General features: G+C 36.9%; 1 protein-coding gene across 7 annotated transcripts in view; it reads left to right on the top strand.

Moving 5' to 3' along the window:
• The window catches only part of pde7a.L (phosphodiesterase 7A L homeolog), an 84,112-nt gene that overhangs the window by 40,142 nt on the left and 24,655 nt on the right, over positions 1-19,315 (top strand). For all 7 annotated transcript variants that reach the window (XM_041566449.1, XM_041566447.1, XM_041566448.1 and 4 more), the window contains one exon: positions 13,747-13,807. In XM_041566449.1, coding sequence (XP_041422383.1) covers positions 13,747-13,807 — 61 coding nt within the window. The remainder of the gene's footprint in view (positions 1-13,746; positions 13,808-19,315) is intronic.

Raw genomic sequence — 19,315 nt, 5'->3', positions numbered from 1 at the left:
AGACCAACTTTTTCATCCTTCCCCCTTTACAGACTCTCATACACAGTAACTCTGACAATCCAAGGAAATGACGGTGGGTCTCTGTCCTAATCCCCTGCCACAAGCACTGGCACATAGACACCGGCCATAGAAACATTGTACCCTGTACTGCTACAGCTTTAAAGGAACAGTTCAGAGTAAAAATAAAAACAGGGTAAATAGGCTGTGCAAAATAAAATACATTTCTAATATAGTTAGTTAGCCAAAAATGTATTCTATAAAGGCTGGAGTGACTGGATGTCTAACATAATAGAACACAACGTCCTACTTTTCACCTCTCTAACTCTGATTTAGCCAGAGACCTTAAGGGGGGCCCATATGGGACATAACTGTTCAGTGAGTTTGCAATTGATACTTAGCATGCAGCTCAGATTCAAAAGCAACAGTTATGGCCCATGTGCCCCCTCCTCAAGTCAATGATTGGTTACTGCATGGTAACCAATCAGTGGAAAGCAAGAGAGCTGCAAAGCAGGAAGTAGTGTTCTGGCTATAATGTGAGACAGCCTTTATACATTACATTTGTTGCTAACTAACTGTATTAGAAACATTTTTTATTTTGCACAGCCTATCTATTTACCCAGTTTTTATTTTATACTGGACAATTCCTTTAACTGGCAAGCAACATCTGATAATATGCAAATGTGTATGTACTGGCAGCACAGGTATGGGATTTGTTATCCGAAAACCTATTATCCAGTTCTGAATTACGGGAAGGCCATCTCCCATAGACTCTATTTAATTCAATAATTCGGATGTTTAAATATTATTTCCTTTTTCTCTGTAGTGTTAAAACAGTACCTTGTACTTCATCCCAACTTATATATAATTAATCCTTATTGGGGCAAAACAGTCTTATTGGGTTTAATTTACATTGAAATGATTTATAGCAGACTTAAAGGAACAGTAACTTCAAAAAATGTAATTGTTTTGAAGTAATAAAAATATAATGCAGTGTTGCCCTGCACTGGTTAGGGTAATGTCACACTCTGAGATTTGGGGAGATTTAGTCGCCCTGCGACTAATCGCCTCTTCTTTGGGGCAACTAATCTCCCCAAACTGCTTCCCCCTATTTTCCACCTGCTAGAATGAAAAAGCGCCTGCGGTATGGCACTAGCGGCACTTCGTTTTCTGAAGTCGATCGAAGTTGCCTTGCGAGGAAACTTCGGGCGACTTTGGAAAACGAAGAGCCTGCTGTGTTTGCTTAAGAAATTATATTTTTTATATAAATAAGCTGCTGTGTAGGGGGCACCTATTCAAAGGAGAAAAGGCTCCAGTTACATAGCAGATAAACTCTGTAGAACATAATGTTATCTGTTATCCATTATTTATCCTGTGCCATATAGCCTTTTTTCAATTTCTGCCATTGCTACACAGCAGCTTGTTTATATGAACTATAGTAGTGTTTCTGAAGCAAACACATCAGTTTTACCAGTGCAGGGCAACGCTACATGATATTTTCATTACTTTAAAACACTTTCATTTTTTGGTGTTACTGTTCCTTAGGTATGGAGATTACAGAACCCCTAGGTCCCAAGCATTCTGGATAACCGATCCTATGCCTGTACATATAAATCTGCATATTACACATTCTGTACATTTGGCTTTACATGTGCTAATCAACACTGATAATGATCAGTGAGCCTCAGATACTTTACCAATATTTAGATTTATGAGCTTTCTCTTTTATTCTTTGCAATACCCTGTTCCCCCCCCCCCCCCCGATGCTGCATTGTGCAGTCCCCAGTCAAGGTAAGTGCAACAGAGGCAATATGTATTTGCTGCTGACAAAATAGCAACACAGCCTCTGAAGGGTTAAAGCTGACTTGCACATGACCTGTTGCTTGTATGTGAATCTGCCTGCTAGGCAGTAGCTGAAATGACAGGCTCATCTATCCCTAGCGCTAGTCCTATATTTTGGTCAATAAATTCAAATTTACACAAATTAAATATATTTATCTATAATCGTTAGCTACTAGTCGAGAAGCATCACTTATTGGGAAGTTAGAAATCTATCTATAGGATCTTTCATCTGGAAAATTCTAGATCGACAACATTCCAGGTAATAGATCCCATCTATGTTTTACTGGAATCACTGCAGTATAAAATACTGTAGACGAGTATGAAGAGATACCTTCTAAATTACACTGTTTAACTGCAAATAATTCACTCTACAATATAAAATTTAATTCCTGAACCAGCAAGTGTATTTTTTCAAGTTGTAATATTGGTGTGTAGGCGCCATCTCAGGTCATTTTGCCTGATCATGTGCTTTCAGAAAGAGCCAGCACTTTAGGATGGAATTGCTTTCTGGCAGGCTGTTGTTTCTCCTACTCAATGTATCCCTTTAGAGGGATTGTTCACCTTCAAACTAACTTTTAGTATGATGTAGAGCAGGGGTCCCCGACCTTTATTATCCGTGAGCAACATTCTGGTGTAAAAAGAGTTGGGGGGCAACGCAAGTATGAAAAATTTCCTGGGGTGCCAAATAAGGACAGTGATTGGCTATTTGGTAGCCCCTATGTGGATTGGAAGCCTATAGGAGGTCAGACTGTACACCTGGTTTTTATGCAACTAAAACTTTTCTTCAAGCCTGGAATTCAGAAATAATCACCTGCTTTGGGGCCACTGGGAGCAACATCCAAGGGGTTGGTGAGCTACATGTTGCTCAGGAGTTACTAGTTGGGGACCACTGATGTAGAGAGTGATATTGTGAGACAATTTGCAATCAGCTTTAATTTTTTATTTGTTAGCAATTTCAGTATTCTGGTTGCTAGGGTCCAAATTACCCTAGCAACCCTGCACTGATTTGTGTATATATACACACAATCCACAAGGTAGCCAGCACCTCAAGAATAAAGGTTTGAGTTGCCTGGGTGCAGTATCAAAGATTCAATAAGTAACCAGGAAAGAGGATCCGCACTGACAGGTTTTATGTAAATCTAAAAAAAAATGTATTGTTGTATGCGAGAATAACGTTTAGGCCTCCTCTGAAGCCTTTCTCAAAGTGTCTGGTAGTTGGTGAAAATGCACTTAAATAAGAGGCATTTGACAAATTGGAACTGACGTGGCAACATCGTCACAGAAACGTAACATAATTTAAGTATCACTCATTCCGAACAAGCAAACCTAGAAACGGCAAAGCACATGTATAACTAGAAGTTATAAATCATCTCATTTAAAACAATATATCCCTTATACAGATAAAAACACGATATTGTGTAAAAATGTTGCAACTTATTAGTAATACTGTATCTACATAAATATGCTGCATGTCATTAAACACTGTTACTAAAAACATCCTAAAATTGAGTTAGAATAATAGGCCTAAACGGAGAGTCATTCATTGTTTATACTAAATACTTTATCAATTATTTAAAAATTATTTAAAAATACCACTCTCTAAGCGGGTTAATGGTTCCTACGTTTGTTCACCTCGTTTGATTATCTAGTCAGGGCCCTGCCTCTACAAACTGGAAATCTTGTGCTGGCTTAACCCACATCAATAAGCCCTTTTAAATCCGTATCACCATCTAGCTGTAACCCTTAAGCTGTAAGTGTAGTTATTTTAACCCATGGGCATGTGTGTCAAACCCATCTAGTACATATACCTGGGGCCGTAAGCAACAGCATGTATAAATCTTAACTATGTGAAACTAATTGTCAGGGGACCCCATATTTTATATATATATATATATCTATATCTATATCTATATCTCTATATATCTATATATCTATATATCTATATATCTATATATCTATATATCTATATATCTATATATCTATATATCTATATATCTATATATCTATATATATATATATATATATCTATATATCTATATATCTATATATCTATATATCTATATATATATATATAGTGTGTGTGTATATATGTATATATATATATATATAGATATATATATATAGATATATATATAGATAGATAGATAGATAGATAGATAGATAGATAGATAGATAGATAGATATATAGATAGATATATAGATATAGATATATAGATATAGATATAGATATAGATATATATATATGTATAGATATATAATAATATATAGATATATAGATATATCTATATAGATATATATATATAGATATATATATATGTCAACTACAAGAGGTCCTCTGCACTCAACCCATTATCAATATATTTAAGACAGAGACATTTTGTGCATACTGCTACTGAAAAATGCCTTACCCTTTAAACAAAACAGGGATTGTTTGTCCATATATTGCAATATATTTAAGCTGGCCAACTACGTCAAAGTCATCCCATATCTGGCCAGTCCTACGCTTAATTTTCATCTGATTCATTAAGAATTCAATTGCTTCATTATACATTTTACAAAGGGACTAGGTTTTACCTGCAACTTACTAGCTGCTTTCAAAGTAAAACTCCCAAACTTGGCTGCCCTTTTATTAGACACCAGTGGGATCACCTGACTATAGCTGGGAGGGGTGGGAGCTACAACATGGAGCTGGTCACTGCTCCTGTATAACTATAACAAACAAGGGAAAGTTGTGCTCACCACTATTTTTTAAAACCATTAGGCGGGGGTGCAATGAGGCTGTGACCACAAAATACATATAGTCAACTACAAGAGTCCTCTGCACTCAACCCATTATCAATATATTTAAGACAGCGACATTTTGTGCATACTGCTACTGAAAAATGCCTTACCCTTTAAACAACACAGGGATTGTTTGTCCATATATTGCAATATATTTAAGATGGCCAACTACGTCAAAGTCATCCCATATCTGGCCAGTCCTACGCTTAATTTTCATCTGATTCATTAAGAATTCAATTGCTTAATTATACATTATATGGACAAACAATCCCTGTGTTGTTTAAAGGGTAAGGCATTTTTCAGTAGCAGTATGCACAAAATGTCTCTGTCTTAAATATATTGATAATGGGTTGAGTGCAGAGGACTCTTGTAGTTGACTATATGTATTTTGTGGTCACACCCTCATTGCACCCCTGCCTAATGGTTTTAAAAAATAGTGGTGAGCACAACTTTCCCTTGTTTGTTATAATCCAAAAAATTAAAACAGCACTCCAAGGTCTTGAAATAGTGAAAATAGTGGAAAATTTATTTTAACGTTTCGGCACACTGACTCGGGCCACACTTCCTGAAGACGGCCCGAGTCAGTGTGCCGAAATGTTGAAATAAATTTTCCACTATTTTCGCTATTTCAAGACCTTGGAGTGCGGTTTTATTTTGTGGATTATTACACTATGTTATAACCAGCGCCCAGGCAGTTGCTTGTATCGCGAGTGTCTCTCTCTCTCTCTCTCCCTCTCCCTCTCCCTCTCCCTCTCCCTCTCCCTCTCCCTCCCTCCCTCCCTCCCTTTAAAACTGGAACAGGCAAATAATTTAATAATTTTGAAAAAAGATGCTTAGAATAAGCCCTTCTATAACATACGAAAAGTTAATCTAAAGGTGACCCACCCCTTTAAGTTAGCTTTTAGTATCTTATAAAATGGCCAGTTCTAAGCAACTTTTCAATTGGTCTTCATTACTACTGTTTTTTTTTTTTTTGTGTTACAGTGATTCGCCTTTTTCTTTTGACTCTTTTTAGCTTTCAAATGGGGATCACTAAGGACTGGAATCCAACTTATGTAATGGAGCAGTGCAGTAAAATAATTCCAAGATACAGATGGAAATAAATAATTAACAGTGACCTCAGTTAACTATGCTGATGGCAATAACAGCCATGACTTGGCTCCTACAACGTGCGGTGGTTATGCTATTGGGTCCCTTGTGTTTGGCTGGCACTGGAGTCCTTATCAGGGAGTCACACAGAGCAGTGCAGAGACAGACTCTGCCCCCAGTAATCGGTTGATTAATGTTAGTGCAGCTGCTTTAAGCTCAAGTCACTTGGAGCCATTCTGTTTAATGTCACAGATTGCTTGTTCTTTATTATGCTCTCAACGCCCATGCTGCCATCTGAAGTGCAGGGAAGGACTATGATGCACTGTTTTATGTGACTCGATGGGAATAGCATCAATCTGGTCAATAGCGTTAATACTTATCAAGTGGATACTTCTAAGGTAGGCAAATACTCAGCTGTTTACATAGACTGGCTGTGCCTGAGCATTTGTACAGGGAGAAATTTATTTGTGCATTTTTTCCACTGAACGCCAGTGTGTATTTATGGTCTTTTTTTTCTGCGGTTAATTCATCTTTTATTCAAGATCCTAGGTGTGAGTTTTGATATACAGGTATGGGACCTGTTATACAGAATGTTCAGACTGTTTTTTCTTCCACTTAACAGTAATTATATCTTTGTTTGGATCAATTACAAGGTGCTGTTTTAGCATTACAGAGAAAAAAGAAATAATTTTTAAAAATTTGGATTGTTTGGATAAAATGTCCATGTGGGTCTGTGGGAGAAAGGCTTCATAATTTGGAACCTTTCTGGATAACAGATCCTATATATATATATATATATATATAAACAAAATGGAGTGGAGTGTGAACCCAGTCCGTGACTTAGTCCAAGCAAGGACACAATTTATAATGAACAAAAAAGTCCAGACGACTTGCTTGGTGCAATTAAAAGAAAATTTTTATCAAGCAAGTAATAATGCAACATTTCGAAGCTCCCGCTACTTTGTCAAGCAATAAAGTTTACAATGATCTCACATCCTTAAAAGGTTACAGCTATAAGACACACCCACAAAGGGATGTTATATGTGCATAGATTGAAATGTAATATACGACCAATCTATATAAAAGGGAAAAAGAAAAAGGAAAAAGATCACCCTTAACATAGCGGTATACACATATGTAAATATAGAACTAAATTATATTTTATAGATATAGATATATATATATATATATATATATATATATATATATATATATATATATATATATATATATATATATATATATATATATATATATATATATATATATATATATAATATTTTCAAGGAATGAAGTGGAAAATGTTATTAAAAATGTTTAGTTCCATGATTTCCTAAACTGACTTTTGTGATTAGAACTATTAGAAACTTTTTTGGCTGTGATAATGTTTCTAATTATATACTATTTTATTTTGCCCCAACCCACCAAATTGTACTTTGGTATCTGATTTAAACCAATAAGAAGGGAGAGTTTCTCTTGCTTACTTTTAAAGATCATGCAGGAAATAGTGTGTGTGGTTCAATGATTGTGCAACGTTGCGGGCACAATACAAAACGAGTATGACAATCGGGCCTATCATTGTCACAAAGTTTGAGATCTGAGATAAGCGCAGGTAAGGCCTTGCATAAAGGTAACATGCTGATGCTTGACACTATTGAGCTGTAAAGCAAGATTCTTTGTAGTTTTTGGGGTTTTTTTTAAGGTCCATGTTTACAATATAAATATCATGTTCAGCTGTTTTGGTATAAAACTAGCTTTCACCTTAGACCGTATATTTCCGTATGTATATCCCCCAGCCAGATATGGCAAAGACTTTGGGTGCCCATTGGGGTTACTGCCCAGGTTTAGATTTGCAGAGTGTTAATAATCATACCCCCCATCAAAGGGGCAAATTCACTTACCTCCGAAGTTGCGCCAGCGTTGACTTCGCCAGGTGTAGATTCGCCAGGGTTGCGCAAATTCATGAAGATCCGAAGTTGCGCACAATTTACCAATTGTTTGCAAAGTTGCGATAGCGATGTTACAATCAGCGGTTGGAAGTTACGCTAGTGATGGCATATTTGCATATGGCGTGCAGTTAAAGTACAATGGCCGTATATGCAGCAGAAAACACATTACACTACACAAAGCCAGGCAACCTTAATAAATGTGTTTTAATGCCCACAATTTAGTTTAGGTGCCATAGTGGGGAAGGAGGGTACCCTAAAAAAAAAATATCAACCTATAAAAAGTAAAAGACGCCAGCGTTTTTTTGGGACTTTTCAACTTTTTTTTGGACCATCCCTATCTACTCTATTGCACTTCACCTTGTCTGAGGCGGCGAAGTAAAGACTGGCGCAAGAGGTAACGTTCACGAAAATCTGCAACTTAGTGAATTAGCGTAGTTACGTCCCTTTGCCAGAGCGAAACTTCGCCTGGTGTAAGGGTGCGAAGTAGCGCTAGAGTAGGTCCCCTTTGCTAACTAATTTACGCCAGCACCCGTTAGTAGATTGGCAAAGTGGCAAAATGACGTCACGCTGGCGAATTTTCGCTAGCATTAGCCACTTCGCCCTTTAATAAATTTGCCCCAAAGACTGAATTCAGCATTAGATATACCCTAAAGCAGTGCTGTGGACGTGAAGTTAAGTGTAAATGTAACTGCTATTGAATGCAGCTTGTGCAAGCCAGTTAAGCGTGTTCTGGTTCTGTTATCCGTGCGAAGTCTTCAGCTTGGGCAACAAAATATCAAACAATACCTTCACATAGAAGTAATTGTAAATCACAGGTGCTAAAACATTTAAATCACCTAATTGTAGGGGAAATGCTTTCTCTTGCATTTTTTCCTTCTCCAGCAACAAAGCATACCATGTACTGGAAAAGACTGGAAGAGTCCTGATCATGTTACATTTTTTTTTTACTTTTTTAAAGGAACAGTTCAGTGTAAAAATAAAAACTGGGTAAATAGGCTGTGCAAAATAAAAAATGTTATTCGTATAGGTAGCCAAAAATCTAATCTATAAAAGCTGGGGTGACTGGGTGTCTTAACAGAACAGAACACTACTTCCTGCTTTTCAGCTCTCTAACTCTGAGTTAGTCAGCAACTTTAAGGGGAGCCATACGGTACATAACTGTTCAGTGAGTTTGCAATTAATCCTTAGCATTCAGCTCAGATTCAAACTGTTCAATGAGTTTGCAGTTGATCCTCAGCATGCAGCATCAGTGGCTACAATGAGAGATGCAAAGCAGGAAGTAGTGTTTTGTTAGACATCCAGTCACTCCAGCCTTTATACATTACATTTTTGGCTAACTAACTATATTAGAAACATTTTATTTTTTGCACAGCCTTATCTATTTACATTTTACAGTTTTCATTTTTATACTGAACAATTCCTTTAAAAGTCAGACAAAGGGAATGTAAAGGGATAAACATGCAACGGTATTAATTCTATTTTTCAAAAATCAGTTTTTGGGCCCATATAATGTTGTTTTTTTTTTACCAAGCAACTCAATTTGCTCATTAAGACAGGGCAGCTTGTGTAATTGATTTAGCAGCATTTCCTTCAACTCATAACCAATATATGAACTAATGTATCAAAATACAGTTTAGACGGTCTTCAACCAAGGCAGGAAAATTAAAATAAATTCATTTTTTGAACCTATTACGAAAAATGATGGCAATAGAAAATAGAAAGCAATTTTAAAAAGTCATTATTTGGCGTATACTATTTTGGTTTCACTAAGCTATATATACCTATATAGGTTTCATTAATGGGAACTGTGCCTTTAACGAATATGAGCTTATGTTATGTAATGTTTTTTTAGTTTATATTTGTGAAGATGGAATATAAAAAGTGCTGCTGTGGGTTTAGGTGTTTGGGGCTGTTTTTGTGTGGTTTGGTGCCTGTGTAAGCGTTGGCCTTAGCCTTGTCCTTCCTTTGAGCAGTTGCATGAAGCCAAAAGAGCCGCCGTCTGCTGAAACACTACATTCTGCTTTGTTTTATGTTCCTGCAGAGTTGCTACAAACTGTTCTCCCCTGCCGAGGGAATGCGAACGGCTTTTTGTGAACGGCTTTTTATTGTTTGTAAGAAAGGGCAAGATGGTTAGTTTTTGTAATTCAATATCTAGGTCATGTTTTATACAATGCAAGAAACATTTGGAATGCTACTTTGCAGATGCAGGGTTATAACCATTGTGTGTGTGTGTGTGTGTGTGTGTGTGTATTTGCGTGTGTGTGTGTGTGTGTGTATGTATGTATGTGTGTGTATATATATATATATATATATATATATATATATATATATATATATATATATATATATATATATATATATATATATATATATATATATATATATATATATCCAAAAGTACCTGCACTCTGACCACTCCAATCTCTACACGGGTGCGTGTGTGTGTATGCATGTATGTATGTATGTGTGTGTATATATATATATATATATATATATATATATATAGCTTTACAACAATTATTATCCCACAGTCCCAGCACTCAGACAGATGTTGCCAGTGGTGCACGATCAATAAATCGTATATAGTCTTTTGAAGGATCAGCACACACTGTTCTGTAGTGAAGTAATAGTGTTTATTTTCAAACAAAACACATTTTTATAAAATGTGTTTTGTTTGAAAATAAACACTATTAAAAGTGACTGCAATCTCAGCTACTGCCCACTGACTCGAGTATAAGCCGAGGTAGACTTTTTCAGCACATTTTGGATGCTGAAAAACTCGTCTTATACTCGAGTATATATAAATATATAAATATGGGACCAGACTGTAAATTCTATCTTTATAAACGTCCGAAGGAGCCATTTATAACGGGTCCCCGGCCGCCGAATTTGATGCCGATGTGTTCAGATTGAACGCTGGCGCGCCCGAATTGGATGCCGGCACGCCCTGTTTGGACGCCGGCAACCAGAATTGGACGCCGACCCCTCCGACGCCCCCACCCCCCTCCCGACATTTCACACAAAATGTAGATTATAATGCATAATGTAGCCACTACTGAAATTTATAAAGATATTAGAAGTCACCTTGGAGTTATGGTCACATAACTCCTCTGTGACATATGTTTATAAATGACAGTAGGTGACTAGTGATGTCATCGGTTATAAACGGTGAGTACCGATGTCATTTTTGTCACATGACTCGCTAAACTGTGTATTACAACAAATAAAGTACTCCTTGTTGGAAAATATGAGATTATTATAAGTATCCTCGGGGTTCCATGACCTGGATATGGTCATGGAACTCCTCTGTGATTTATAATATCCTATTTTACAATAGGGTTACTTTATGTATTGTGAAAACAGATATGTCTCTCAAGCTTGATCATAAATTATAGAGACCTATGATCACCCTGTGGGACTACAGTTTAGAAGGTGCAGTTCAAGTGGATGCTCCTAGGCATCTGATGGATTTTCGTAGCCCTTCAGCAAGCACTGTAGGACACTGTGGGGCATAGCATGGCCTTTGAATATGCAGGGTATTGGATAAGATCTTGTAGAAAGTCATATAGCACACTATTACAAAGTAAAAACATTATGTAAGTAGTGTGTTATGGGTTTACCAAATGTTTATTTTTCCCAAGTTGGGTTTGTAAATCTGAGGGCTGAGCTGTTATTGTATACAAAACATGGGTTCTGTGTGCATTTTTGAAATTGAAACAAAGAATGGAAGTTCCCATGACATGTTACATGCCTCAGCAGATCAGATCATCCCTATTTACCTGCTATATATTTTTTTCAAATGGCAAATATTACTATCCTACTGCAGGAGAACTAGGATAATTTAATAAAGTATTCTGTCTGACGGGGGGGGGGGGGGGGCTATCCAACGTGCTGTGAGATCACAATGGGTAAACCACACAAGAAAATAATCTTCTATTTTTATACTGCTAAATTATTATGCATCATTTTACAGAGATTATACTTACATTATCTACATTAGTCCCTGCCCCAGTGGCGCTTACAATATAAGGTCCCTGTCACGTTTGCATACTGTGGTCTGTGGATTATTGGAATGTGGGAGGAAATCGGAATACCTGGTGAAACCCATGCAACTGTGATTATATGTGGTTTGGAAGATGTCTTGCGTTCGTCTTAATAGAGTCTTGTTCTTGTCCGTTTCTTGTTGTTTATTCACTTTTGTATTCATATGTTCTTGGTTTTCTGTTTTTGAACTCAAAATATTTTTATAATTTGCCTATACTAAACTCACATCTTAATAACCTGGCAATCCTGTTTTAATGTGGAAAATCTCCACAGGGAAGGGGCATAGGATTGGTACACACTGAAAGCAGACATACAGTAACACACCCATAGACCTTGCAAAACTCACAGCCCTGGTGTTAAGGCAAGTTTTATCCTTTGAGACATTGCAAAGTAAAAAGTATAATCTGCATGTCAGAGCTATGGTAATATTCCAGCAAGGGTAGTTTTACGTCAGGACTAAAGCTGGCCATAGACGCAAAGATCTGATCGTACGAATCGAGGATTCGTACGATTTTCGGACCGTGTGTGGAGAGTCCCGACATTTTTCGTCCGGCGGAGATCGGTCGTTTGGTCGATCGGACAGGTTAGAAAATTTCTGTCGGCTGCTGATAATATCTCTGCGTGTATTGCCGATCGTACGATTTTCAGTGGGAGACTGTCACTAGTGTTGTCAGACATAAGTATCGTACGATTGCTGTCAGGGGCAGAACATTGCTGATCTCTTCTTTAACTAATCTGACTGGTAAGACTTTGATCTGAATGGTTAGTGGCGGGTCGGGAGATGGGAAAGTCCGATCGTACGATGATTCGTACGATCGGATCTTTGCATCTATGGCCAGCTTAATGCTGGGAATTGCTTAATAAGTATCAGTATCACTTTCAAATAGATCTCTGATTCTGAGAATGTTAATGCTTCTTGGATAACACTGGAAATGTCTGACTTATACTTTCTTTACAGGTGTTAATCAATGGCTCTACTACAATGTGGATTTTTAGATTTTTTTTTTTTTTTTATTAATTCAGTGTCATATATATCAGGATTAGATATTTGTATGGAATCAACCATTGGCAAGCTCTCAGAGCTGCATGGAATTGAATACCAGTGATCTATAAGACAAGAACACTCACTGAAATATTCAAATGTCAAAGGAGTTGTTCACCCTCAAAACACCTTTTTCAGTTCATTTGTTTTCAGACTTTTTTCAATTTCCATTTTTGTTTTATTTTTTACCATTTGATTGAAGTTTAAAATGTAATGTTCGTGCTTTGGTGGTGTTTCAGTGTGGCAGTTTAGTAATCCAGGAGAAGATTCTGAACTGTTACAATTTGATACATTAGATTCTCAGCAGGATATGTGGAATGTTAGCTAAAATTTGTATCAATTGTTGCCTTTAATGAAAGTCACAGATTCTGCTCAAAAATGTATCAACTAAATGTATCAATTTAGAACAGTTAGTCTGCGACCCCCGGAGATTCTTTAGAAAGACATAAGAAGGTGCAAAATGAAAATTTACACATCATTTTTGCCTATGGAAAATGCAAGTACCTTTAGCCATAAGGAGGGGAACCATTATCCGGAAACCTGTTATCCAGAAAGCTCTGCTTATGGGAAGGTCTTCCTTTAGAATCTATTTTATCCAAATAATCCAGATTTTTAAAAATAATTAATTTTTCTCTGTAATAATAAAACAGCACCTTGTACTTGATACAAAATATATAATATAAACAGTTCCTTATTGGAAGCAAAATCATCCTATTGGGTTTATATAATGTTTAAATTATTTTCTAGTAGACTTAAGGTATGAAGATCCAACTTATACAAAGATCTGTTACCCTGAAAATCCCATGTCACATGCATTCTGGATAACAGGTCCCATACCTGTACTGGCAGTAATTTTGGTGATCAACCAACACTCATATATACTAGCTAAGCTTGGTATATTGTTGACTTAGTAAAGGTGCACTGATAATAATTTGGCTAATGTTAATGTTACAAAATTGCTTATTATTCACCTCTTTTGATTTTTTTTGTTTTTTTTTGCAGAGACGTGGTGCAATATCCTATGATAGCTCTGACCAAACTGCTCTGTACATTCGTATGCTAGGTAAGAAATTTGATTTATCACAACCGTCATGTTTTGGTTTATTGGTATGTTATTAAAATGCTCTGAAAATAAAAAGCCAAACTTTTTATGCCAAACAATGGGTAATACTATTTAGCACTCTGTTAGAACTGGGGCAAAGAGCATTTGCATCTAAAGCAAAGGTGTCCCTGGAGTAGTACAAAACCATTACCCACTGTTTGACATAGTTAGTGGCCAACACAGATCAACTTGTGCAGGAAGGGATTGGATAACATACTGTAGTTATTAATTGTTGATGGGATGTAACAATAAAAATGTATAAATTATTTTTTACTGCAATTGGCTCCCCCCTTTCCAAAATGATTGCACCCTTGTCAGGTGCCTCTGCTCCTTCTACCCTAGTTTTGAACCTGCATTATGTAGGTAATAGTTACCATAGTTTTGGATCAAAAGGAAAACCCATATTTGGTTTTTGCTGGTTATGGTATACAGAACCTGTCCTTTAATATTGCATATGTGTAATTCTAAATTATTCCTGTTACTTTTAAATGTATAAGCGCGCCTTATAGTTCATTATACAAGTGGAAATAAATGTCGGGCACACTCTGATCCACCCTAGTCCTGGTTAGTTTGCCAACCAAAACTCTGTCCATTTTCAGTGAAGACCGGCCGACTTAAATTGGAACAGCTTGGGGCTAATGTTTAGTAAAATATGCATTTGCACATTATTGTATACGGACATAAAGTCCTATTTCTGTACCAAGTTTTATTCTTTGCTATGGCTAACAGCACTTTATGGCTTCTATAGAGCCACATGGCTTGTGCTCTCTAATATTTGACAAATTATACCCCGGGCAATAATGTAAGTTGGTTGCTCAAATTGGCAGAATGCATTGAAGTAGATGGATATATGATCACCTGATTACATGCCATTTATGTGCATTTTTTGTTTCTTTGTTTGTTTTGGCTGATTGCGTTTGATATTGGATAACTGAAAATAACACACACACACACCCAAAAAAAAAAAATCCTTTATGGCTGAACTGATTGAATAGACTATTGAATGTAAGGGTGGTGGCAGACGTGGCTACTGGGAGATATTAGTTGCCCAGCGACAAATCGCCTCTTCTTCAGGCAACTAATCTCCCATAAATGCCTTCCCGCCGGCTAGAATGTAAATCGTCGGTGGGATGGCACTCAGATCGCTTCGGCTTTCCGAAGTTGCTCGAAGTTTCCTCGTGAGGCAACTTCTGCCGACTTCGGAAAACAAAGCCTTTTCCATTAACATTAATGGGAAAAGTAGCAAGAAAATACCTGCTGAAAAAAAATTATGGATGAATGCCATATTTTCCGGCAGCATTTTTTAAACGTCCGTTTCCATTTACACCAGATTTTTACATAGAGGTATGCGATCGCTGAATATCAGTGCACCGCTTGAGAAATGCGCCATCTTTTTACAGTCTTATCTGGTGTATTTTTCCGCCATTTTCCCCCCACAAATAAATAGGCCTCTAAATGTTTGTGGCCATAAGGAACCCCCTCTAATAAATATTTCCTCTACTTATACAATAAAAGTTATCCACAAATAAACTTGAAAATTAACTGGCTACATTTCTCGAAGCGTAAGCTGGTTCTCTGGTTTATAAGTTTACTTTTCCTGGTTTGGCTGAGCAATAAACACTGATCCCACAAGGGTAAGAGTCCCCTTTTAGTATAATTTAGAAATGGCTTTTGCCGAGTGCTGAGATGGTAATGTGGTTTTCATTTGAATGCATGCACAGAAAGTGTTACAGATGTGTGCATTGTTGGAATGCTTGAGGGATAGAATGCCGGTTGTTACACCACAGTTTAGGAAACATGATCACTTTGGGCTGTTCAGGTGATGTCATGGACCATTTCGGACTTGTCCCTCTTAGAACTTCATGCGTCACGGACCCCACGCGGCACAGTTTCATGCTGATGGCTAAGCTGCAGATTACTTTCATATAAAGGGAGGCTAATTACTCAAGCTCTAACTGTGTATATAATTATTCAAGCTCTAGCTGTAGATTGCTGGAGAGCTGTTTGGGAGAATTAAAAGCATTCCAGTTGTCTGGATATACATCTTCCGCAGCAAATATAAACCAACGATGCTTCATAGTACATTGCGGTGCCTTACAGGCTACTGAAAATAGTCAAGTTCTGCAGATGAGTGCCATCTTACTTTTTCATGGTGAGCTGATGTACAGTCAAACCTCGATTTTAAAGGGGTGGTTCACCTTTAAGGTAGCTTTAGTATCTTATAGAATGGTCAATTCTAAGTAACCTTTCAATTGGTTTTCATTATTTATTTTTTATAGTTGTATAATTATTTGCCTTTTTCTTCTGACTCGTTGCAGCTTTCAAATGGGTGTCGCTGACCCCTTCTAAAAAACAAATGCTCTATAAGGCTACAAATGAATTGTTATTGCTACTTCGTTATTGCTACATGCCCCCTCCTATTCATATTCCAGTCTCTTATTCAAATTAATGCATGGTTTCTATGGGAATTTGATCCATAGCAACCAGGTTGCTGAAACAGCAAGCTGGAGAGCTGCTGAATAAAAAGTCAACTCAAAAACAACAAATAATAAAAAATGAAACCCAATTGCAATTTGTCTCAGAATATCACTCTGTACATCATACTAACCGCTTTCCAGCATTTTACATCTGTGATCCTACAAATCCTAATGTATGTGTTTTTCTCAGATTTTGCACCAAAATGACTGAGAAAAATGAAGGTTTTGAAAATACTGACTACATTTTACAACCTGCCCAAATTCTTTCTGTAATTATTGGGCATGAAATTAGTCTTGCAAAAGCTGTCTCGTAGTGTACATATTAATGCTGTACTTCTTCAACCTTGCCATACACAGGTATTGTATTGTACAGAAAAAAATGGACTTTTACAACCCACAGTTTGAAAACCCACTGCTCTAAATTGTGTCTCTGTGTTTGGAGTTTCTTTTGTCATATGATAAGACTTTGGATGCTACCTGACCTATTTTGCAACTGAGCTGTTCTATATCGCACAGCATAAAAAAATTTCAGCTGGGGTAAGGGAGGACTTTGTTTATCGAGAGGGCTTTCTGGTGGGACCATTGATTTGCCTGTAAGAACCAGAAATTGAATATGAATTTAAATATCAGACCTGAAAACAATACAACAATAAAAAGAATGTTCATTGAAAGCCCTAACACAGGGGTTGTTCACCTTTACATTAACTTTGTGTATGATGTAGAGTGTGATATTCTGAGAGAATTTACAATTGGTTTTCATTTTTTATTATTTGGGGCTTTTATGTTATTTACCTTGTTATTCAGCACCTCTCCAGTTTGCACTTTCAGCAATCTGGTTGCCAAGGTCCACTTTACCCTAGCAACCATTTATTGATTTAAATGAGCGACTAAACAAGGGATGAACTACTCCTTTAAATAAACTAATGTAGAAAAAGGGGGTATATTGCATCATTGATGTGTGCATTGTTTGGGGGTATACAGCCTCTTTTTAAGTTTGGTTTGTGGCAACTTTTTACTTCCTACTCCTTTTGTCTTGGTACGCCTGAAAATAAATAGCTGTTTTATTTATCTTGGATGCTGGGACATATTTTAATGGCATTCTTTTAAATAGATATTTGGCTGGCAAAATAGGCTAGGAAAAATATATATTGTCACTGGTGTAGGTGAAGCCCAGGAAAATTTTAAGGAGGAGGTTTGCATGCAAGTAGATTGATTTAAATATTTCCATTCAAACAAATGCTGGTGGGATTTTTGGCTTGAATAGATCTGAGCGAGATTGAGCTGATTTTGTTTGAAAAAAAGTCTGAATAAAAAAACAATTAACGTTAAAAAATATATTGATCTGCATTTTCTTCTGATTATTCAGCCCTTTAATGTATGCTGAAACAAGCATGCATTGGTTGAACAAACAATATAATTGCAGCTGTGCATAGTTTTGGACAACAAAAACACTGAAAACACAGCACAAAATTAGTTGTCCTGTAAACTGATACTAAACCATTATTTTTACGTAATATACATAAAAGCATTAAGGATTAGCCTGTGTAATTTACCTCAAATGTGTACATGACTAAAGATGACCACAGGCGCAAAGATTCAATCGTACGAATCAACGTACGATCGGACTTCCCCATCTCCCGACCTGCCACTAACCATTCCGATCAAATAAAGTAGAAAAGAACAGATCAGCCGATGTTCTGCCCCTGACAGCAATCGTACGGAAGTTATGTCCGACCAAAGCTAGTGACAGTCTCCCACTGAAAATCGTACGATCGGCAATACATGCAGAGATATTATCGGCAGCCGACAGAAATCTTTTAACCTGTCAGATCGACCAAACGACAGATCTCCGTCGGATGAAAAATGTCGGGACTCTCCACACACGGTCCGAAAATCAGATCTTTGTGTCTATGCCCACTTAAGGCAATAGAAAGCATTTAAAATCCTTCAGAGAGAACAGGTATGGGATCAGTTATCCGTAAACTCATTATCCAGAAAGCTACGGATTACGGGATGGCCTCCTCCCATATACTCCATTTGATCCAAACAATCCAAAGTTTTAAAAATGCTTTTTCTCTATAATAATAAAACAGTAGCTTGTACTTGATCTAAACTAAGATATAATTAATCCTTATTGGAAGCAAAACCAGCCTATTGGATTTATTTCATGTTTAAATGATTTTCTGGTAGACTTAAGGTATGAAGATCCAAATGATTGAAAGATTATTCAGAAAACCCCAAGTCCCGAGCATTCTGGATAAGTTCTATACCTGTACTTGGGTAAAAGTTTGCACTTGACTTTTTTTTATATTTGTGTATATTTAAAACTGCTCATGTATTTGATGTACTGTTTATAAGTAGCCACATAGACCTTCCCGAAGCTGTGTGTGAAATAGCCCTACTATATATATTCCAGAGGCAACATCAGATTTTCTATTGCCGTAAAGTCTCAAAATAGGCACAGCATTATGCAGCTCAGGAAGCTGCAGGTGTGCTAAAATTGGCTTTTTCCCCCCAAAAAGGAGGGGACGTTAGGAATTTCAGTTTATGAGTACCATGTAATCACTTCTGTCCTATCGATTTCTGTGGGCTTCTGTTTTCTAAAACCTCACGTACGGTATTTTACTGCAACCCGACTGTCAAGCCACCTTAATTCTGTGTTCTAGTTATGCAGGTATGGACCCGTTATCCGGAAACTCAATGTCCAGAAAGTTGTGAATTACAGACAGACCATCTCCCATAGACTCCATTTTATCCAAATAATCCAATTTTTTTTTTTTAAAACGATTTCCTTTTTCTCTGTAATAATAAAACAGTACCTTGTACTTGATCCAAACTAAGATATAATTAATCCTTACTGGAAGCAAAACCAGCCTATTGGGTTTATTTAATGTCTACATGATTTTCTAGTAGACTTAAGGTATAACGATCCAAATTATGATCCATTATATGGAAAACCCCAGGTCCCAAGCATTCTGGATAACAGGTCCCA

The sequence above is a fragment of the Xenopus laevis genome, chromosome 6L, assembly GCF_017654675.1.
Source record: "Xenopus laevis strain J_2021 chromosome 6L, Xenopus_laevis_v10.1, whole genome shotgun sequence".
Lineage (NCBI taxonomy): Eukaryota > Metazoa > Chordata > Amphibia > Anura > Pipidae > Xenopus > Xenopus laevis.
Note: the sequence above shows the minus strand (reverse complement) of the source record. Positions and strands in the feature narration are given on the sequence as shown.